Genomic DNA, 20,194 nt, shown 5'->3' on the forward strand with positions numbered 1-20,194 from the left:
TTATCAAATTATTAATTTATTTTATTACAGATTCTGATTAAATATTAATTTGTTTTGGTTTTTCTTTAATAAAAGCGACGGTGAATAAATGCATTGAGCATTGAACATCGCGCTGGGCAATCAGTCGATTGACAGCATTAAATTAGAGTAAATAAGAAGTGATTTGCTACAAGTGCGATTAAAAGAAATCTTTCAATTTTCACCAGTCCTCTTTTTGAATCAAGGAACAAGTATCTCGATGTGTGACGCAGACTTTGCGTTCTGTTAATGGAATACTCTTGTCCACATTCTCTTCTTTTCAGACTCTCCATTGATTTACTTTCATCCAATCCTTTATATTCTTGCCTCTTTAAGTGCAAGCCGCTAATTTCTTCCGGAATAAATATGTGCCTTTATATTAACACATTTATCATTTAAAGACTTTACCATTTCTAAGGAACTTCAAGTCAAAGACGTAACATAAGAAAAATGATATAAAAACGTAATAAAAAATCAAAGTAGGCTCTATCTCTTTTTGAAAAATATTCCATTTTTTTGGAAAAATAATTATGATAGCAAAAAAAAAAAAAAAAAATTTCTTCACAATTTTGACATTATAATTGCTATCATAAATTGTATCTGTCTTTAATGGTGCTATAAGTAATGCTATCTAATAATATTTGTAGTTAGAATAAAAAAAATATAATTACGATAAATGATAATTATTATTATATAATTATTACAATTATTATATAATTCTAATATAAATCTATATATAAGAAAAATGAATGCAATATATCAACATTGTAACATGTTTAGATAAGTAAAAAAACTCATCCTATATAATGTACGATTTTACTTTCGTATGTGTGATACATTTATATTGCTATTGTTCTGTAATTTAACACTTTAATAAAAAGAAGAGGTCATTTTTCTCCGCAATAGTCACTACTGTTTTCTAGTTGGATCTATGCTTTCTGAAACAATGGGGTCTGCTTTCATACATAATGCATTGCATTTGGTGATAGCTTGCCTGTAGTTGCCGCGGAAACGAATGGCGTTGAATAATAAGATCGACTCGTACTTGTAAACCAAAATTTCAAGTTAATATTATGAAGAAAAAATATAAAAAATAGTAATCTTCAATTCGTATTAAGCTATGTTATAAAAGTAATTTAAAGCAAGTAAATTTCTCTCGAAATTGTATAACATTTTTTGATATATTAAATCACAAATTTAAATAAAGAATACAATAGAATTTAAAAAGATATAGAGTAAATTAAAACAGTTGTAAAATTTATTTGCTCTTATTTACTTCATTATTTTATTATATAATAATTTTTTTACTTTATAAAGATTTATCAAAAATATTTCTTAAAAAATATAAAATGTAAATCGATAAATAAGTAACAAAATATTTATATGTTACGATTTTCACAATAGCTAGGAATTTAATGGTGAAACTCGTCACTTCCACAGACCTGATATGGTTGAACAAGTTCGGACAGAGGTAGCACTCAAGTAGAGAACACCAGGAAATTGCTCTCTCTCTCTTCAATTTACTCCCTTTATCTGCTCTTCATGCGGTTGACAATCTCACTACGCAAACGTGGTTAAAGGATAAGGAGATTATCATTGGAGAAAATAATTGATATTATTTAATATAAAAATAAAATAGGATTCTTATTGTTCTTTCCGTAAAATTAGTAGAATCATTTTTTTTATTTGAAGAATTAAAGACGAAGATTAGATGATTGACATTATCTTGTGTTTGCAAGAAAAATTTCATAGCGTGTTACATAAAGATCGTACACTAAAATTGTATATTTACTGCCATAAAAGTAAAAGCAAAATTTAATAGTAAAATACGCATTTTTAAAGTAATACATAATCAAATATTATTAAATAATAAAATGTTTCTACTTCAGATGTTTATTTGGAGCCGATTTTTGTCTCCATGTTTTGTTAAAAAGGAGCATTTATTTATCTCATTTTTATTATCATTCATGAATCAAAAACAAAAATTATTAAGTCGAAAGACATTAGTTATGCATACAATAAAAATTGAAATACTTTATGGAAATCCCGTTTACTCCGAGGGACGTTTTTCTTCGCGCTATCTGCTGTACTTTCCTTAATCGACGTCGAGCTGCTTTTGACGTCAGAGATACAAGTTCGCAACAAGGCCTACGCGAAAGTGGCCCAATATGATTCGCGACACATTCGCGGAAAGTCCCGGCGATTACAGAATACGGTATGACCTGGCTAGTAACCATGACGACGGCACATTGCATCGAGGAAAAGTACATTCGTTTCTGAAACTCGACTTCCTCTGACGTGCAAGGAGTATGGCAATAAAATAGCAAAGAGAAGGACGAGTTAAAGAGGAAGAAAATCCGACCGAGAGTCCTCGGAAAGTCGACCACTCTTAGTGCCCCTCTCTTCATCCCCTCTTTTCCTTTCACGGATAAAAGGAAATGGCTTTTCTCGAGAACATGCCGAGTTCTTACTTTCCTCGCATTCTTATGCTCGAGAATTATTATAAAATTGCTCCGTTCTGCCCTGCATATTAGATGAGTTAACATCTCCGTTCAGGGAATTCACCATTCGATTTTACTGTCATGTAAAATGAAATATTTTATTATATTATATGAATACTTTTATTTTGTCATAATATAAGGGAAATTAATTTATCTGAATAAAAGAAAATTTAAGAAAATATTGTTTCTTCAAGCATGAATAAATTAGGTGCACTAACATTTTTACAACTGTTTTAATATCATGGAAACAACTTTCATCAATTATTTTCAACATAAAAATAATGATGGAGATATTGTTTTAACATAAAAAATATTTTTATCGATATAAAAAAATATTTTTATTATAAAATTCCAATATATTCAGCAGTACAATTTTATTACATTGTACCATATTTACAGAATTTAACAATAACAACGCGCGCGCGATCGAGAAATCATATTAATACATATATAATCAAGATAAGACATAAGCACCTGATACAGATAATTCTCAACTCTGTAATTACTTATCACTAATGATTCATGCAATCTATGTAGACATTTGCTGATGTTAAAGTGTAGATGAAATCGATAGTTTCATAAATTTCTTTGTAATTATACGGAGGAAATAGTATAATCTAATTGTAGAGATAACGTTTGTGTCTATAAAAGAAATAATGAAGCAAGAGGACATGTAAAATGCTGAATTCAGTAACAATAAAGTTGAGAATATATTTTTATGCTCAATTCCTGTGAAGTAACCTTCGTTTATTGTTCTATTATGAAAGAACCGTGACTCAACCTTCGTTTACTATGCCATTATGAAAGAACAATTGTTTTTGCTAAGATTCCTTTCTAAATCACGATCGGCTTGCCTAAGATCTTGTGTTAGAACCAGTGCTCGCCAAGTATTTCTTCTGACGTCGTGACGGGAGGACGTACGATCGGAAACTAAGATTGAGCTTATCCGGAGCTAATTCGATTTATCACCTGAATGCTTCCTTGATTTTGCATTTGTAATCAAATCGCAGATGAGCAGTCGCTTTAAACGGTAGCGTCCTAATTTCACTTTCAAGATGTTATTAAGCCCCTTTGCCTTCGCGATATCGTTTTCTTTACGTAATCCGTGATTTCATTACTTGAAAGCAATTAATTAAGAACTATATATATATATATGTGTAGCATACATCTCGGCAAGTTTACTCAAAACACACACAGCGAATAGATATATCAAATAAAACACTTTATGTATGTGTTTTCAAGTTTAAATTTCTAGCGTTAGTAGCAATATTACTAAAGTATTTCTTAATAATTTCCTCAATTTAATTAATACTTTTTTCGCAACATTAAATAACACATCTCTCACGTAAAATTACCAAAATATTCCGATAAGTTTAAATGTCGAAGACATGTTTATTAAATCAAATAATTATATTATTTTATTTAATTGTAATTTAATTTATTCAACATTAATCATTCACCGTCACAACGTCAAGTAACATATAAACAGACGATTCTACACGAATGAATAAATCAAACGAAATCACGCTTTCTGACACAAACAACAGTAGAAAAAAATTAACGCGTTCACGCGGCCTACGTCGTTAGCCGAGTGGTCGGCCGTTATCGATCGCGTATCCACTATCGATCTCGGACTCGCACAACGGGACAAGGTAAGAGAATCTCAATGTACGTGCGACATGATCGGCGCCACTCGCGAATGGCGGAGAGTGGGGTGTTACATAAAGTGCGGGGCGACGCGAACGGAACGGCAATCCGCCGTGGAATACCGGTTGATCATCACGCGGAATCATCGTCCCGTCATCCGCAGACACGTGGATATCATACTCGACATTCAAGTCAGGAGGAATCATCCAGTGAATCGTCCAAGCTTGCTCGATACGTAAGTCGAGTTTGATTTTACCTTGTAACGTTGTAACTATAATGGCGTCTTAATTTTTTATTAATTAATTTAATTAATTACTAAATAACGAAATAAGTAATAGAAAACGAATGCTCATTAAGTCTGACAACTGATATTAATCCACTTTAGCTCTTTTTAAATTTTTCAAAGAAGTATATATATATATATATATATATATATATATATATTTGTCATTGTTAATTGTAACATGATGTAACATATTACAAAATGTCTGATAAAACTTCTTATTTATCGAAAGTGCTTGAGAAATTGTTTACGTGTGAAAATAAAAGATTTTCCAACTTTTCAATTGTAAATTTTTAATTGTTTTTATATATAATTAAATAGAGAATTAATATAAATTAAATATTTTTTCTCGATGATATCATGACAGTGCTTTTAATTCGAAATTTCGTAATAATAAATTTATATAGAATGTAGAAATAATTTGAACGTGTTATTAATAAGCTGAGTGACATCTTTGAAAACAAAATTGTTTAGAATTTTGAAAGCCTTCCGAGGTCTGTATCAATCTATGAACTATAATAATAGCGCTAGTCTCTAAACGTGAACGATATCTAAAGCTAATTATTGAGCTTTCGCTTAGTTAAGCCTTCCGACAGAGTAGACTGAAGAGCACACTATAATTGTATCAGCTTGTTGAATTAATCTGTTACGCTCTTGAGAGAAACGATTAAACTTTGCATAAAAAAGGATGATTAAACATTATTTTGAGATTATTTAATACTCGAGCTATTTCCATATCGTACTCGCGTTATAAATAGTTGTCTATGGTTAATTATATGAATAAGAGTAACGTTTTCGACGCTCGCTATATTTAACATCTACATAAATACAACGCGAGAGTATCTGGTTGATTTTATTCCTTCTCTTACACACATTCGTATTTTCGAGACACGAGAAAAACTTTATCGACCTCGATTGATATCTGAAAAAACACTTATAATAAGTAACGCTAAAGATATACTATTTAGTTAGAGAGAGAGAGAGAGAGAGAGAGACGCGCATTATCTTTTTCCTTATCAAAAAGTATTTAGGCATGCATTTACTCAATGCCATCTTCTCATCGAAAACTTTCCCTGTTATGACATAATATTCTGTGATCGTTAAGTATTAATTCGATGTTTAATTTTATAATTCTGTTCCTAGAGTAGAATTGATAAACACGCATCAAGCTGATTTCTTCATTCGTAGTATTTTAAACAAGGTTCTCTTGCAATTTTGCTAATTGAATGTATAAAACAGGTTTTTTTCATTATTTACATAAAAATAATTATTGGTATTATAATAATTTATATTGGCAAAATATAAATAGTATAAAATCTCAAGAAACTATTTAAAAAAATTATGTATATAGCAAGTATCATAATAAAAGTATAAGAAAAATATTCCGTATGGCAAAATTAAACAATGCGAATTAATTATTTCGTAAAAAATGAATAATAAGAGATGTGGGGTTTGATATGGAGCTGGACATTTTACTTAAATTCTTTCATGAAATCTAAACGAATAATTATGATTGATTAAATAGATATTTCATGAAATGCACAGTAACATATTTCACTATAATTCTTCATCTAAATGAATTAATTCAATATATACGATGCAAAATACAAGTTAAAATCTTCATAAAAAATTTTTCTTGCTGAGTAAAAAACGATAAATACAATTATATGTATATATGATACATACATATATATAATTGTCTGATACATATACAGTAATTATCTCAGAATGATATATTCTATCAACAATTCACAGACATATAAATCGTGATGGTTCTATAATGAACATTACCAATCAAAATAGTTTGACCCGTAATCTCTAACATATTCATGAAAGCGTATTTATATTTCTCTTTGAAGAAATGTTTCCTGTCAGAATATCAAGAAGGGATTCCCCAAGCGCTGCGGGAATTTCTTGTATCGCGTGAGGATTCATTCTTCACTGTACACCCTCATTTCCTGACATGCTAGGAAATGGTTAATTATTTCCGAACCCTCTCTGATTATGATATCTACAATTATTAAGTATTCCCAATATATGGAAGTAATAACCAGACTTTAAAAATAATTAACCACTTTCGAAGCGCCTATATAATAGCTAATATATAATATTATCCGTGTTTTAATTTTTATTAATGTTAATAATTTATAATTTATAAGCTTTTAATTAATATAATTAATTTTTAGAATTTTGATAAAACGGAGAATTACAGTAAAATATTTTGATCTATATGTAATAAATAGTACAATATTTTACATTAATTATAGATTTCCTCAATGCAATAAGCTCTTTGGTAATAATGACATTATGCAAAACAATTCAATAGTGATAATGAAGAGATAATAAAACATTTAACATTATTTTTTACATCAACTGTTCTAAGACCTTTATTTTATACGGAATGACTCAATAGCTTGAAATGAGAACAGTGATATCATTATATGACACAAAAGTGAAAATATACACGGAAATAGCTTTTATTTGTTACACGCAAGTGATGCAACAAATTGTGGAAGAGTTCATTGTCCAAATTAAATTTTTATTAGTATGACCACACCTTTAAAAGTCGCGTCGCGAAATTTTGCGAGTGAGAAAAAAACTATAGCAGACAAAAATCACGTTTCGATAAACAGGCAACAATCCGAATGAAACTTGCTCCATGAAAATGAGTCATGGTCATTACGGCTAGTTCGCTCTTACTTTTCTACGATGACGATCTTACCGATCGTCACGAATGTTTTTTCGATCTTGTTGTCCTTCTCCTTCCACTTTCAATCTCGTCGAGACATTCTATCCAGCAACGACACGCATGCATCTCTCTCACTTGCTGCCGAGTTTCTCAAGATCTACGTCATTCGAAGTTGCATGTAATTATGAATTAGCTTGTTAGACATTTCATTCGAAAGGCCAAACATATTTATGTTATATTTTATTGCTGTCGTCATTAATTTTTTTACAAAAATAATGAAAAACGGGATATGACGAAATAACGACGTTATTTTGTATGTGACGTAAATCTTACTGTAATAAAGTTTCCTCTTTTGAATATATTTGAAAGAAATAAACGAATAACATATAAAGTAATGATAGAAGATATAGATTGTTTAATAATTTTGATAAATTATCATGAACAGAAAATATAAAGATTAAAGAATAATGCCATTTAGTTCAATAACAACTCGTCTCTTTCTCGTATATTTGACATACATGGATAAGATAATTTTAATCATTCTACTTGTTGAAAGCTAAAAGCAGCGATATGCAATTGCACGTTAAGCAAAAATGTAATTTTCGAGCGATTAAATTAATTCTAGTCATAGAAACTGCCACAAGTATCACTTTCACTTTTTATCTACGACCATCATTTTTATTTTAGCATACGTCTCCTTGAGGCTGACAAAACAGTTTATATTTCACATATTTTCTGCATTAAATTATTACTGCAGAATATTGCGTTATCAGCAAGATTTTTATCGTCATCTGTATCAGTCTTCAACACGTAATATGCGGAAATTGAATCGCTATCATTATGTTTTCATAAACGGATAAACTGATTCTTGAAAGCTAAATAAGAATTCTATGATACGCGTAATAGACTCATTCGAAATGTATGCCATGTGCATATTTATATGCCAAGGATATCAGAACCGCACCTATTTCATTAAATCATAAACCATATAATCAAATGGATTTTTGACATTGTTGTATCTTATCAATGATCGTTTTTATTTAAATATTACAGACCACAGGAAGCAAAGCATGGATCCTGATAATTTCAAAGATTACGCCAAAGAGATGGCGGAATATATTACGAATTATTTAGAAAATATAAGAGAAAGGTAAATAATATCGCGATTGCATAAAATTGTTTACTGATAAACATATTAAATAATAATTTAAATTTCTAGGAGAGTTTTGCCTACCGTAGAGCCGGGATATATGAAACCTCTTTTGCCCTCCGAAGCACCGAAATCCCCTGAGCAATGGAAAGATATAATGGCTGATATCGAACGAGTGATAATGCCGGGTGTAAGCAATTTTAAATGTTCTAAATGTCGTAAAATAAAAAGAGCGACGAGTTATCGTCAGTCTTATCAATCATTCTATAAGCAAGCAACAAATAAATCAAAATAAAATAATTATTTACAGGTTACTCATTGGCATAGTCCAAAATTCCATGCATACTTCCCTACTGCACAATCATATCCAGCGATTCTTGCCGACATGTTAAGTGGAGCTATTGCTTGTATTGGATTTACGTGGGTAAATATAAAAAAAATTATAAAATTATAAAATTGAAAATTTTAAATAGTTTTTCTCATATCTTGAGCAACTACTTTTGAGTTTTACATATTTCTGTTTTAGGACATAGATTAAATGTTGCAATTATTCTTTTCATGACATAATCTTTATTTTCTTATACTTTTATAGTCTTAATAGTAAGAAAAAATTAGTCATAAAAGTAAAAGCCTAAATCATATAAAACATAAAAATAAAATATATAAAGAAAATATCTCTTTCTTTTAATAATAAAAATATTTTGTCCTTTTTTAACAATGGCAACTCATTAGTATATACATAGTTCGATATTTTTAATCGAAAAAATAGCTCGTCCATTATATATATTCATTGAAAAGAGTTATATATTTTTTCTTTTATTTTAATAGAGCGCCGCGAAATTATTGTGGGAATTGAGAAGAGTAGAGAAAATTTGATATAATTTATTAATAATAAATATATTTTATATATTTATTATTAATAAATAAATTGATAAAAAAGCGAAAATAAATCTATACTAAAATTAGCATCGCGCATTGTCTTTTTAGCAATTTTAACGCGTAACTTTCTTTAATTTTAGATCGCGAGTCCAGCTTGTACCGAATTAGAAGTAGTCATGTTGGACTGGTTAGGAAAAATGTTGGACCTACCAAAAGAGTTTCTTGCTTGCAGTGGTGGAAGAGGCGGTGGCGTTATTCAGGTAAACAAAATTTTAAAAGCGCAATTTGCACTTACAAAAGCGATTTTTACATAGATACTAGATAACAATATCAATCGCGAGAAAAACGAAGATGTCATTAAGACCATCTTCAAATTGCAATTTTCATCTGCAGGGAACTGCTAGCGAAGCTACTTTGGTAGCATTATTAGGAGCGAAGGCTAAAAAGATAAAGCAAGTTAAAGAGCAGCATCCCGATTGGACAGAAAACGAGATCATCAGCAAGCTAGTCGCATATTGTTCCTGTAAGTACATTTTTAATAACTTAATTATAATATAGGCCATTGATATGCGAAAATTTATGATAAATCGATAAGATTTTGTTTAAAACAACTTGTATAGAGCAGTTGTTCAAACATTTTTTTTCAATCTTAAAAATAATTTTATATATATAATAACGATATATAAAGTATCGGATCATATAAATTATTTCTTAATATTAATTATTCTCGTTTATCTTTATCAAACGAAAGATGGCATGAAGTACGTCTTCAATTAAGCATAAAATTCAATAGCTCTTTAATAGACACTTGAACTGTGACATATATTTCGATGAGTATTAAATATACTATGCGAGTCATACTTGCAGTAACATTGAAGACACGAATAAAAAATAAAAGAGTGTTTTATAAAAATATCTCGAGTTAAATATCTCGGGATTGTTAAAATTTTTAACATATCACAAATGTTTTTAAACATTTAATTTATGATATTGACATATTATAAATGTTTTAGAATAATTTTTTATATATGTTTATTAAATTACGTGTGTTACTACAGCGAGTAAGAATTTTAACAGAATAGCTCTTTATAGAATAGCATAAAAATGTAAAATATCGTTTTATCAGAATCTAACAAAAGTAATAAATTTATTAATTTTATTTGTTTGATTAATAATAAATTCTTCAAATCGGATGATTATATTTTTTAACGCGTTATATCGTTAAAACTAACACAAAGTATCATGTTTTATAGTTTCCAAGTAATTTTTTATTCGTGTTTATTGCATTAGGTTGACGCGTGTCAATATGCTGAAAAGTGTCCGGTCACTTTCAATGACCAGGCGCAATCAGTTCAAAGGCACGTGAATAGGGAGAATGAGAGGGATGGAGTGATAGGGTGAATATAGGGGGTTCACGGCACTTTATCAAGCAGCACTTTGTCGTCATGGCAACTCGTAATAACCGCTCCAGTTATATTTCAGACCGAATTTTCTCTACTATTCTCAATTCCCACAATAATTTCGCGGCGCTCTATTAAAATAAAAGAAAAAATATATAACTCTTTTCAATGAATATATATATATATATATATATATAATGGACGAGCTATTTTTTCGATTAAAAATATCGAACTACATATATACTAATGAGTCGCCATTGTTGAAAGAGGATAAAATATTTTTTTACTTTTTTTTTGTGCTATAATAATGATTAAAAAAGATGCCAATAATTATATCGTCATCAATAAGAGATATTGATAAACGCGTAAATATATAATATTTTAACGAAATATTACATAACTCGTTAAAAAGTATTCAACAATAACTGAAAAAAATATAATGATATCCGAAATTATCTATTCTACAATTTGTAATAATTAATAAAATTCATCTAGTTATTTATATAACACAAATCCTAGTAATAAATGCAAATCATGACAATAGATGTTTTTGACATTGTATATAAATAGTAGGCATATTAATGATAGGCTAATTAATGCTGTGCTCACGTTAACAATTTGATGTAATAAGAAAGAGAGCAGCTGTGCAACTAAATTAATTTTAAAGATTTTTTCACATCCAATTAATTATTATAATTTAATCCGATTAAGTGTAATAAGATAATTATACTTTTTACTTACAATTAATTATACTTTTTTTAGGTCAAGCGCATAGTTCGGTTGAACGCGCTGGACTCCTCGGTGGAGTAAAGTTCAGACAATTGGAAGTCGATGAGAAATATAAGCTGCGGGGTGACACGATGGCCGAAGCAATCCGAAAGGATAAGGAGCAAGGATTTATACCATTTTACGTAAGTCTAACTTAACTAAGATTCTTCTCGATCAATTTATCATGTTTTAGTATTTTTATCTCTTTTTGAGAGCAGAGAGAATAAATGACATAAAAAATTGCAAGAAAATGTTGATACACACAAATATCCAAATTAATATAATAAATTATAGTATATTAAAGCTTTACATTATAAGAGTTGCTTCATTATTGCAGGCCGTCGCTACTTTAGGCACAACTGTTAATTGCGCTTTCGATCGCCTTGACGAAATGGGCATTGTAGCAAATCGTGAAGACGTTTGGTTGCACGTAGACGCTGCTTATGCAGGTATGAATTAATCTTTTTATATCGTGTAAAATAACGATAGATTACTTTAATCCATTTGATTACAGGATCTGCATTTATTTGCCCGGAATTTCGATATTTAATGAAAGGTATCGAGCTGGCGGATTCGTTCAACTTTAATCCTCACAAGTGGATGCTAGTCAATTTTGATTGTTCGGCCATGTGGCTCAAGGATCCGACGTACGTCATAAACGCCTTCAATGTCGATCCGTTGTACTTGAAGCATGATATGCAGGGTTCAGCACCGGATTACAGGGTAACGTCTGTTGAAAAGTTGCTTAAATTGATTTCAACATGCTACGTGGAACTTTGCTGATATCCTTGAGCTGATATACAAATTAATAAAATTACCTTAGGAAATGATTGCAAAGTATTATCGCTAATCAGTTGGCGTATATTTTGTTACAGCATTGGCAAATTCCACTCGGACGTAGATTTCGAGCTCTGAAACTTTGGTTCGTGTTAAGGCTGTACGGAGTCGAAAACCTTCAGAAGCACATCAGATCGCACATTGCTCAAGCACACGAATTCGAGGCATTAGTACTCTCCGATCTTCGTTTCGAGATCGTAGGTGAAGTTCTCATGGGACTGGTTTGTTTTCGATTAAAGGTAAATTGATTACTATCAAGTATTTTCAGAGAGAGAAGAGCCGAATAAGTTCACATGGTAAAAAATTTTGTGTTAAATTTAACACATTTCTCGTGTCCCAATTTATCCACTCTAATTTTAATGTTAATTCAACAGAGGGCAAATATGTAAACAAATAATATGTAGAAAATTAACACAAAAATGTGAATTAGTGTACGATTTACTTGTTAATCGTGTTGTTTTCTCTCTTAGAAACGGTGAATATTAACTCAATGCAGAAAAGTTAAAATAACGTAACGACAGTATGTTATATTAAGATAAGAGTATGTTAAAAATTTAACACAAAAATTTCTACGCAAGAAAATTTCAACAAAGATACAAAATGTTTTTTGCCGTGCAACAATATTACAACAAATCAAAAAATTTTGAATTACAGGGATCCAACGAACTCAATGAAATCCTCCTAAAGCGAATCAACGGCGCAGGAAATATTCATCTCGTTCCATCGAAGATCAATAATATATATTTTTTACGATTGGCAGTCTGCTCGCGATTTAGCGAGAGCAAGGACATACAGTATTCCTGGAAGGAAATTAAATTGAGAACCAACGAGGTTCTAGAAGAGCAATCGCTTTCGAAGTGATGGCGCGCTCAGATAGCTCGTGGTTACAGATCGCTGGCGCCTGCCACTTGCAATCAATCTTAACTTCAAATTTTTCCTTCTACCCAGTGACTCTCGAGGACCAAATAGATTAAGAAATAAAGGTATAACAAGTCCCTTAAGCGTAAAGCTGGGGATTATAATAGGCATTTTTTTTTTTCTTAACCTATTGGGTCTGGGTGGACTCGCACCCTGCGTTCCGCTTACTTTCCGCCTCAGGCGAGTTTCGGCGACACAGCGTGCACGACCACCGTCCAACCCACGAGGACCTATTTGGTTTCTATTTGATTAAAGCAATGAGTGACTTTAGACCTAAATAATTAATTTTGAAATTTTGAAAATGATTAAACAACGATTCAAAAGAGTGTTGAAACTTGTTTGTGAGATCAGATGCGAGTTTTACTTTAAAGTTCTAATATAATATTTTGATAATACTCTAATTCAATACATAATTATCATTATTTTAATAGAGTATTACTATATATGTGTTAAAAATGGGCAAAATGATAAGATTTAGGCTCGTAATGTAAGGAACATTTTTCTTACACATCTCATTTATTCATTCCCTTTATCTATCTCTGTATTTTAAAAGAGATTGTGTATAGATGCTTTCTATATAATTTTATTAATCAATATGAATACAAATACATATCGCAAATGTCTAATCATTGAATTATACTTTGTTAAAGCTACAATTTCGTAAATGCTCAAAAAAATGTCGGTTATAAGTTGAATACGTGATATTTGGTATTTATGGGGATATAATTCTGCCGGAAGAAGGAAAATTGATGGATTAAAAATTGGATTTTATTTCATTTAAATATTTTGAAATCGCTCTTTTAAATCGCCATAAGCCTCCTTTTTCAGACAGAATCATATATGTTACTATATGCGAGTATTAATATATTATATGTTACAGTAATATTTATTATACACACACACACAGACACACACACATATAAAACTTTGGACACATAAAATTGTTGCCAGCATATAATACGAATTTAAAACGCCTTGTTATTAAATTATCTAAAATAATGCATGTATATTAAAATATTTTACTGACTTGTCGATTACAATATTTATTTTATTTTATGTAAAGAAATGTGTCTTAAACAAATCGCTTTGTGTCAGAAATCAGTCGTTGTAAGTCGCTGGGATGCATGTTAGCATAATAGATGTAACGCAGTATTATGTGTTGCCTTGTGCCACTTTCGCTCGTGCACCGTCGATGTTACTACGCGAATTCTTTAGAAAATATCCTTATAAGTACATTACGCAGTGAAAGTCGCACGTTGCAAAAGAATGTCAATGTTAACAAAATTTTTTGGCGTTGAATTTTACACACGTAAAATATTCCTCGAATCGCGCGTCTCTCATATATATGTATACACACATATATATATATATATATATATATATATATATATATATATATATATATGCGCGATCTTTATTTATAATTTGGCATTAAAATTTTATTTCCGAGTATAAAATATTTGATAGGATTTGGTATATCAAAAATGAAATATAATCATGTAATTTTATGGATAGAAAAGCTTTGCAGATTTCAATCTAGAATTCCCACCGAAATACTTATATTCTTTTCAACGTCCACAAAGAATTAATAAATATCTTTTTGATCTTTTTAATTTTCTTTATTATTATAATCTTCGTGCACGTCGAAATTGTGTATGTAGAATAAAATAATCATGTTGTATATTGTATATATATTATATGTATATAAGTTTAAATTATAAATGTGTTGTAAAAAATCAATTTGCGAATATTCTGTAATAATTGCGTTGTTAAAATAGTATGAACAATGACGATAATAGTATTAATCATAACACATCCTTCCAAAGGATAAAATGTATGATTTTGCGGTTACTACTATATAAATACATATATCTGTATGTATGTTAAATATTTGCTGTAATCGTGCTGCAACAGGGACAATAATAGTAATAGAATTAATAAATCAAGAAGGCATAATATCTTCGAAAAAGTTAAACTGAGCTTGAAATAAAAACAATTATAGATTATTAATTGTTAAAATAATTACAATATTATCGTCAGACAATTATACTCAGACAGATAAAAACACAAAATAATTACACAAGATAATTGCAATGTTTAAAATTAGAAATTACAAACTTGTAAACGTTCAAATATTTATTTTTATTAAATAAATAAAAGAAAATATCATCTCTTTAAAAAATTATCCATTTTTCGTGTTTTAAACAAAACTATATACTTAACATACAAAACTATATACTTAAACATATAAAAATGTATAAATTCTTCTTTCCTTTGCACTGAATAATATAATAATTTGAAATATTGATTTTAATCGAATTTGGGACCAAAAGATAATTTACTGTAACCAAAATAACTTAATTCTCATTATTATGTATTGTCCACTAAAATATAAACTTTATTACGGTTATTTCGATCAAACTTTAATTAATTTAATCGATAATTAAAGTTTTTTACAACGAAATTAAATTTAACTTTGCAAATTGTCGTTTTTAATTTAAGCTTTTTTTCTTAAACTAAAAAAATTTTATTTACATTAATAAAATAATATTAATAAAGTGGAAATATTATTTGATCAATTAATTCAATCGGAGGTTGAATTAATCAGAGTTTGATCAAAATAACTCTTAAATATGTGTCACGAAGTAATCTTTAGAATTTAATTAAATTAGTCAGCTGTTAAATATTGACCAAATTAGAGATCAATAAACATCTCTCTCATTTTTTCAGTCTTTCTCTTTATCTATAACAATACATATGTGATTTATAAAAAATATAAAAAGAAATTGTCTTTTAAACTTAATTAAATAATTGCAATAAAACTATTTCTTTTCTTTCATCTACAAATCTATATTATGGTTTAAAACTTCACTGTCACTGCTACTTATTTAATTATCCTTACAAGTTTTAACTTTTATAAATAATCGCTATACGACTAATAATTAATATAACATATGTAAAATAATTATTTTGCAACTTTAGCTCCGAATTGTCTTCAAATATTTTTTTATCTTTTAACCAAGGACTCGAGTCGAATCGGAACCAAAACCGATATCTGTTTTTTTAATCGAACCAAAACGGTACTGAAATCTTGTTAAATTTACAAAATCGATAGCAGACTGTTAAATTATTTTCGGCCGGTCCAACGGGGAAGTGTGGGACTCCCTGCCCATATAAAGAATGGTATACTCACTATGTTCCGTAATCACGTTTCACGTGCTTTAAATGTATCAAATAATATCATTTTAGTTAAAGAATTTTTACGTATTTTAAAATTACTTCATGTATATATTTTAACTTGTCAAGTAGTCATATAGTTTTGTCATGTATAGTATTTGTTATTATGTGGTGCGGGAAGAGAGAGAGAGAGAGAGAGAGAGAGAGCATGCTTCCCCTTCTTCTAGACGATGCTGCGTTGCGTGAGTAAAAGGTGGAAGGGATATAACGCGTAAGCAGCCGTGACGTCCATTCATTCCAAGCCCGGCAGACGTAACGATAACACGTGCTCCCACTCCGGCGCGACACGTCGAAGACTCGCGCTCGGTCAAAGTCACCTCGAAGTCGATCGCGTCGTACACACCGCAATGACACACACTTTTTCTCGTCACGATAATACTTTCGCGTTATATTACGCGAAAAATTTTGACCCATTATGTAAAATATGTAGCAAGCGATTCCGAAATATATAAATCAAGTAACATGGCATTTACATTGTCGGCTTCATCTCGTAATCGCGATCGCGCTCGTGTTTTCATTCATGTAATATCCTGATTTCGAGATCACGAAATTGTTGTCGAAAATCGTACCTGCTGCCGACTAAATGGGATTCTCTCAGCGTTGCTTCCCAGTAAAAAATGATTGCTTGAAAAGAAGGCGTCGAATCGATGTCGTTTGTCGGCGTTTATTCGGCGTTTTTTCAATCATTATTTCTTACTGGGCAACAACGTTTACACACCTCAGTATCGTGGTTGAGATGATTGCCGGCCGCGTAGATAGACGTAGGTTCGTGTATAGAGAGATACATGAACACGCGGTTAATATTGACTTAACGCTTGATAATCGGTTGTTGAGAGCACGGTCTGCTTCGACAACGAGTTTCGGTCCTAATCGATTAAAGATCGGTTGATTATTGGAATAAATCGTTGATGGGCCCCTTTTCTTGCACCCTCTACCAGCAGTATGTATCGCGTTGAGGAGGTCGACTGGAGAATTCATAGGTCATGATCGGACAGCTTTACGGTTAAGATGTCTGATCCATTTGATAAATGTTCAGATTGTTGAACATTTACGAAATGGGTGTTCTCTCTTGATCCGTCTACCAGCCCTATAACGTATCATGTGGATTGTCTGTATGATAAACACATATACTCATTCGAAATCGTGTTTAACGAGTCGGCCTGAGATCCGGACATGCACGGACGAGAATCGAACGAACCCCATTCGCGATCGATTTCGTCCTCTTCCGCTTCGGACTTATGTAACTGTTGCTCCAAGTTTGATCGCGCTCGACTTGTCGGCTCCAAGTATGATTCTCGCGATGAAATGGGATGTTCGATCGCTCCGAAATTCGGGAGTGCCGTCAAAGTATCGCGAGTGCGTAAAAATGCGGGAGTGCCGTCCAAACCATCGCGCGTTTTTACGGTCTAAAATATTGTGCGATAAACAAATTAAAAAAGTATAACGCGCGTATAAAACAATAGTTCCTGACAACCCTGACAAATGAGAGGAGGAGGAGACCTAGGAGAGGTATCTTGCACCGGCGGAGCATCTCTAGGGTAAGTATTATTATTTGTATATTAATTATTATAAATCGCGTACATGAATTAATTCAGTTTATTTATTTGTGAATGACATTAACAAGAAAGACAGAAAAACTTTTATATAAAGCCTATAAAAGGTTGTATTTAAAAAATATTTTCTTTTTCAATTTATAAAATTATTCTATATTTATATACACATATGCTTATTATTGTATGTACTGAATATAAAAATTTGATGAGTACTAATAATTTTTTGAATATTAATTATTTTAAGCGCTGCTATAATTTAGATTTTATATTTTCCGTGTTACAGACAATATAGCTTCAACTCTGCTGTTGCGCAGTCGGTGAGTGACAAAATGCTTTTCTTTTAAAGCAACGGATTTGTAAATATTTATAAATGGAGATGCATCTTGTAGATAAATCTGTTGCTTTAACTCTCGGATAGCGGGATAGCCACGTGTATGGTAGATTCTGGGTCAAATTTAAATAGAAAAATTACTTTTTGTGTTATATTTTACGTATTATATTTGAAGATAAAATTTTATATTAAATTTTTAATTTATTATTTTTAAATAATTTAACAGTCCGGTTTTATAAATTTAACAAGATTTCCATACGTTTTACGATTTCGGTCTGACTGAAGAAATGGTTACGAAAGAAAGGAACAGTTATCGATTCTAGTTCCGCTTCGAGCCAGGTTACTGGTTAAAAGACAAAAAAATATTTGAACACAATTCGAAGCTAAAGCTTTTATTCCCTTTTAAGAAAATTATTTAATTTTAAAGAAATAATTATTTTACATACGTTATTTTTTTAGTAATTGTATATTAGTTGATTATTTGTAAGGATAATTATAAAATAAGAAGTAGTGACAGTTAAGTTTTGTGAAGTTTTAAATATAGATTTTATAGATGAAAGAAAAGAAAATCATGAAATAGTTGAACTTTATAAAATATATTTGTAATATTTGGTTTTTTTATTTTTAATTATTTTATTATATACTATCTTTTTAATTATTAAATTTAGCTCTTACATTTCTTCTAGAGCTATTAAAAAATATTTAAATACATGAATCTAGAAATTTTTATCAATGTATGTTGGATGCGTTTCTTACCTTCAGAGAACACTGTCTCTTCTGAAAGCTTAAACAGAATTCCTTTCTATCTTAAAAAGGTAATACTCTTTCGTCGACGAAGAAAATTTCTAAATTATCGGAATCCAACAACACAAAGAAGAATGTCGATTCTAAGTGTATTAATAGCATATAATGATAAAAGCCATAATTTAAATTTAGAAAAAAATAATATAATATTAAAAATACAAAAGTCTTAATTAAATGTTTATATATATATATATATATATATATTTGTGTGTTAAATTTAATGTATTAGAGATAAGATATATTATTTTAAGATATTTTATTTTATGAATTTACTTTATATTATAATTATCCTGCATAATTTCTCTTCTTACATAAAGTATTTCGATACTAGAAATATGTACGATAAAATATAGGGCAAAGCATAAATGTTGAAAATAATATCAGATCTTCATTCTTTGAGGGTTTTATCCACTTTTCATAATTAATTCAGAATAATACTTCTGTTGCTTTTTATGATTATTTCTATATGTAATAATTATATATGTAAATGATAATAGATAATATATATAAATAATAAAAATTGAATAATGAATCACAAGTTTAGAGCTAATAACTCATAATTAAAATATTTAAAAGATAATTTTGCATACAAAATCAACGACTAAATTATATACGTTGTTGATTTCAATTTAAAATATCACAAAGTAATTTAGGCGAAATCTTCTATATACCTTTCAAATGCGTTGGAAAAAAAATACAACCTTCTTTGACCGACATCAAATATCTGACTGCCCTTATTATCTTCGTCAAAACGTACTATTAACTGTCCGCCCTGATAAAGGAGTTAGACCTAAGAATTTTTTTAATATTTAATAACGCGATTCCCTAATGGTATCATTTTAAATAAAATATATAATAGATATTATGTAATCATATTTTAAGCAATATTAATTTTAAAATAACATTATATAATATATACAACTAATTAATAAATAGAAACAACAAGACTCTATAAAACATAGTTCGAATACTATTAACGCGCGTTTCTCATAACTTAATGAATTTGATATCTTGTGTACTTAAACGAAAAGTTTTTAAAGTCTTTTGAAGTCTATCAAAGAGCTAAATTTAGCATCAGTATTTGAAATAGAAGCAAGATTCCTATCAGAAACAGGTTTGCTTGTGACGCTTATGACGCGCGATATGATGGATATATTAAATTACATTACAATTATGGCA

The 20,194-nt window shown here is 29.9% G+C and overlaps 2 protein-coding genes across 8 annotated transcripts in view; one reads left to right on the forward strand and one right to left on the reverse strand.

Moving 5' to 3' along the window:
- The window catches only part of LOC140673443 (uncharacterized), a 159,949-nt gene that overhangs the window by 2,474 nt on the left and 137,281 nt on the right, over nucleotides 1–20,194 (reverse strand). Inside the window, exons 1-3 of one of the 7 annotated variants that reach the window (XR_012048059.1) lie at nucleotides 2,053–4,158; nucleotides 1,461–1,578; nucleotides 718–1,062 (exon numbers count right to left, since the gene is read on the reverse strand). The exons of 1 other annotated variant lie outside the window; for it this stretch is intronic. The gene's annotated coding sequence lies outside the window, so the exon portion shown is untranslated. Of the gene's footprint in view, nucleotides 1–717; nucleotides 1,063–1,289; nucleotides 1,579–2,035; nucleotides 4,258–20,194 lie in introns of those variants that run through there. 5 more of the 7 variants (XR_012048063.1, XR_012048062.1, XR_012048057.1 and 2 more) reach the window with 5 other exon arrangements.
- On the forward strand, nucleotides 4,260–15,175 carry Ddc (aromatic-L-amino-acid decarboxylase). The gene is made up of 11 exons (XM_072906432.1): nucleotides 4,260–4,401; nucleotides 8,192–8,288; nucleotides 8,358–8,478; nucleotides 8,599–8,712; nucleotides 9,308–9,427; nucleotides 9,561–9,690; nucleotides 11,330–11,478; nucleotides 11,673–11,784; nucleotides 11,850–12,058; nucleotides 12,211–12,411; nucleotides 12,827–15,175. The coding sequence occupies exons 2-11, from the start codon at nucleotides 8,209–8,211 to the stop codon at nucleotides 13,031–13,033; spliced, it is 1,443 nt and encodes a 480-aa protein (XP_072762533.1). The 5' UTR covers nucleotides 4,260–4,401; nucleotides 8,192–8,208; the 3' UTR covers nucleotides 13,034–15,175.

The sequence above is a fragment of the Anoplolepis gracilipes genome, chromosome 14 (genome assembly GCF_047496725.1).
Source record: "Anoplolepis gracilipes chromosome 14, ASM4749672v1, whole genome shotgun sequence".
Taxonomy (NCBI): Eukaryota; Metazoa; Arthropoda; class Insecta; order Hymenoptera; family Formicidae; genus Anoplolepis; species Anoplolepis gracilipes.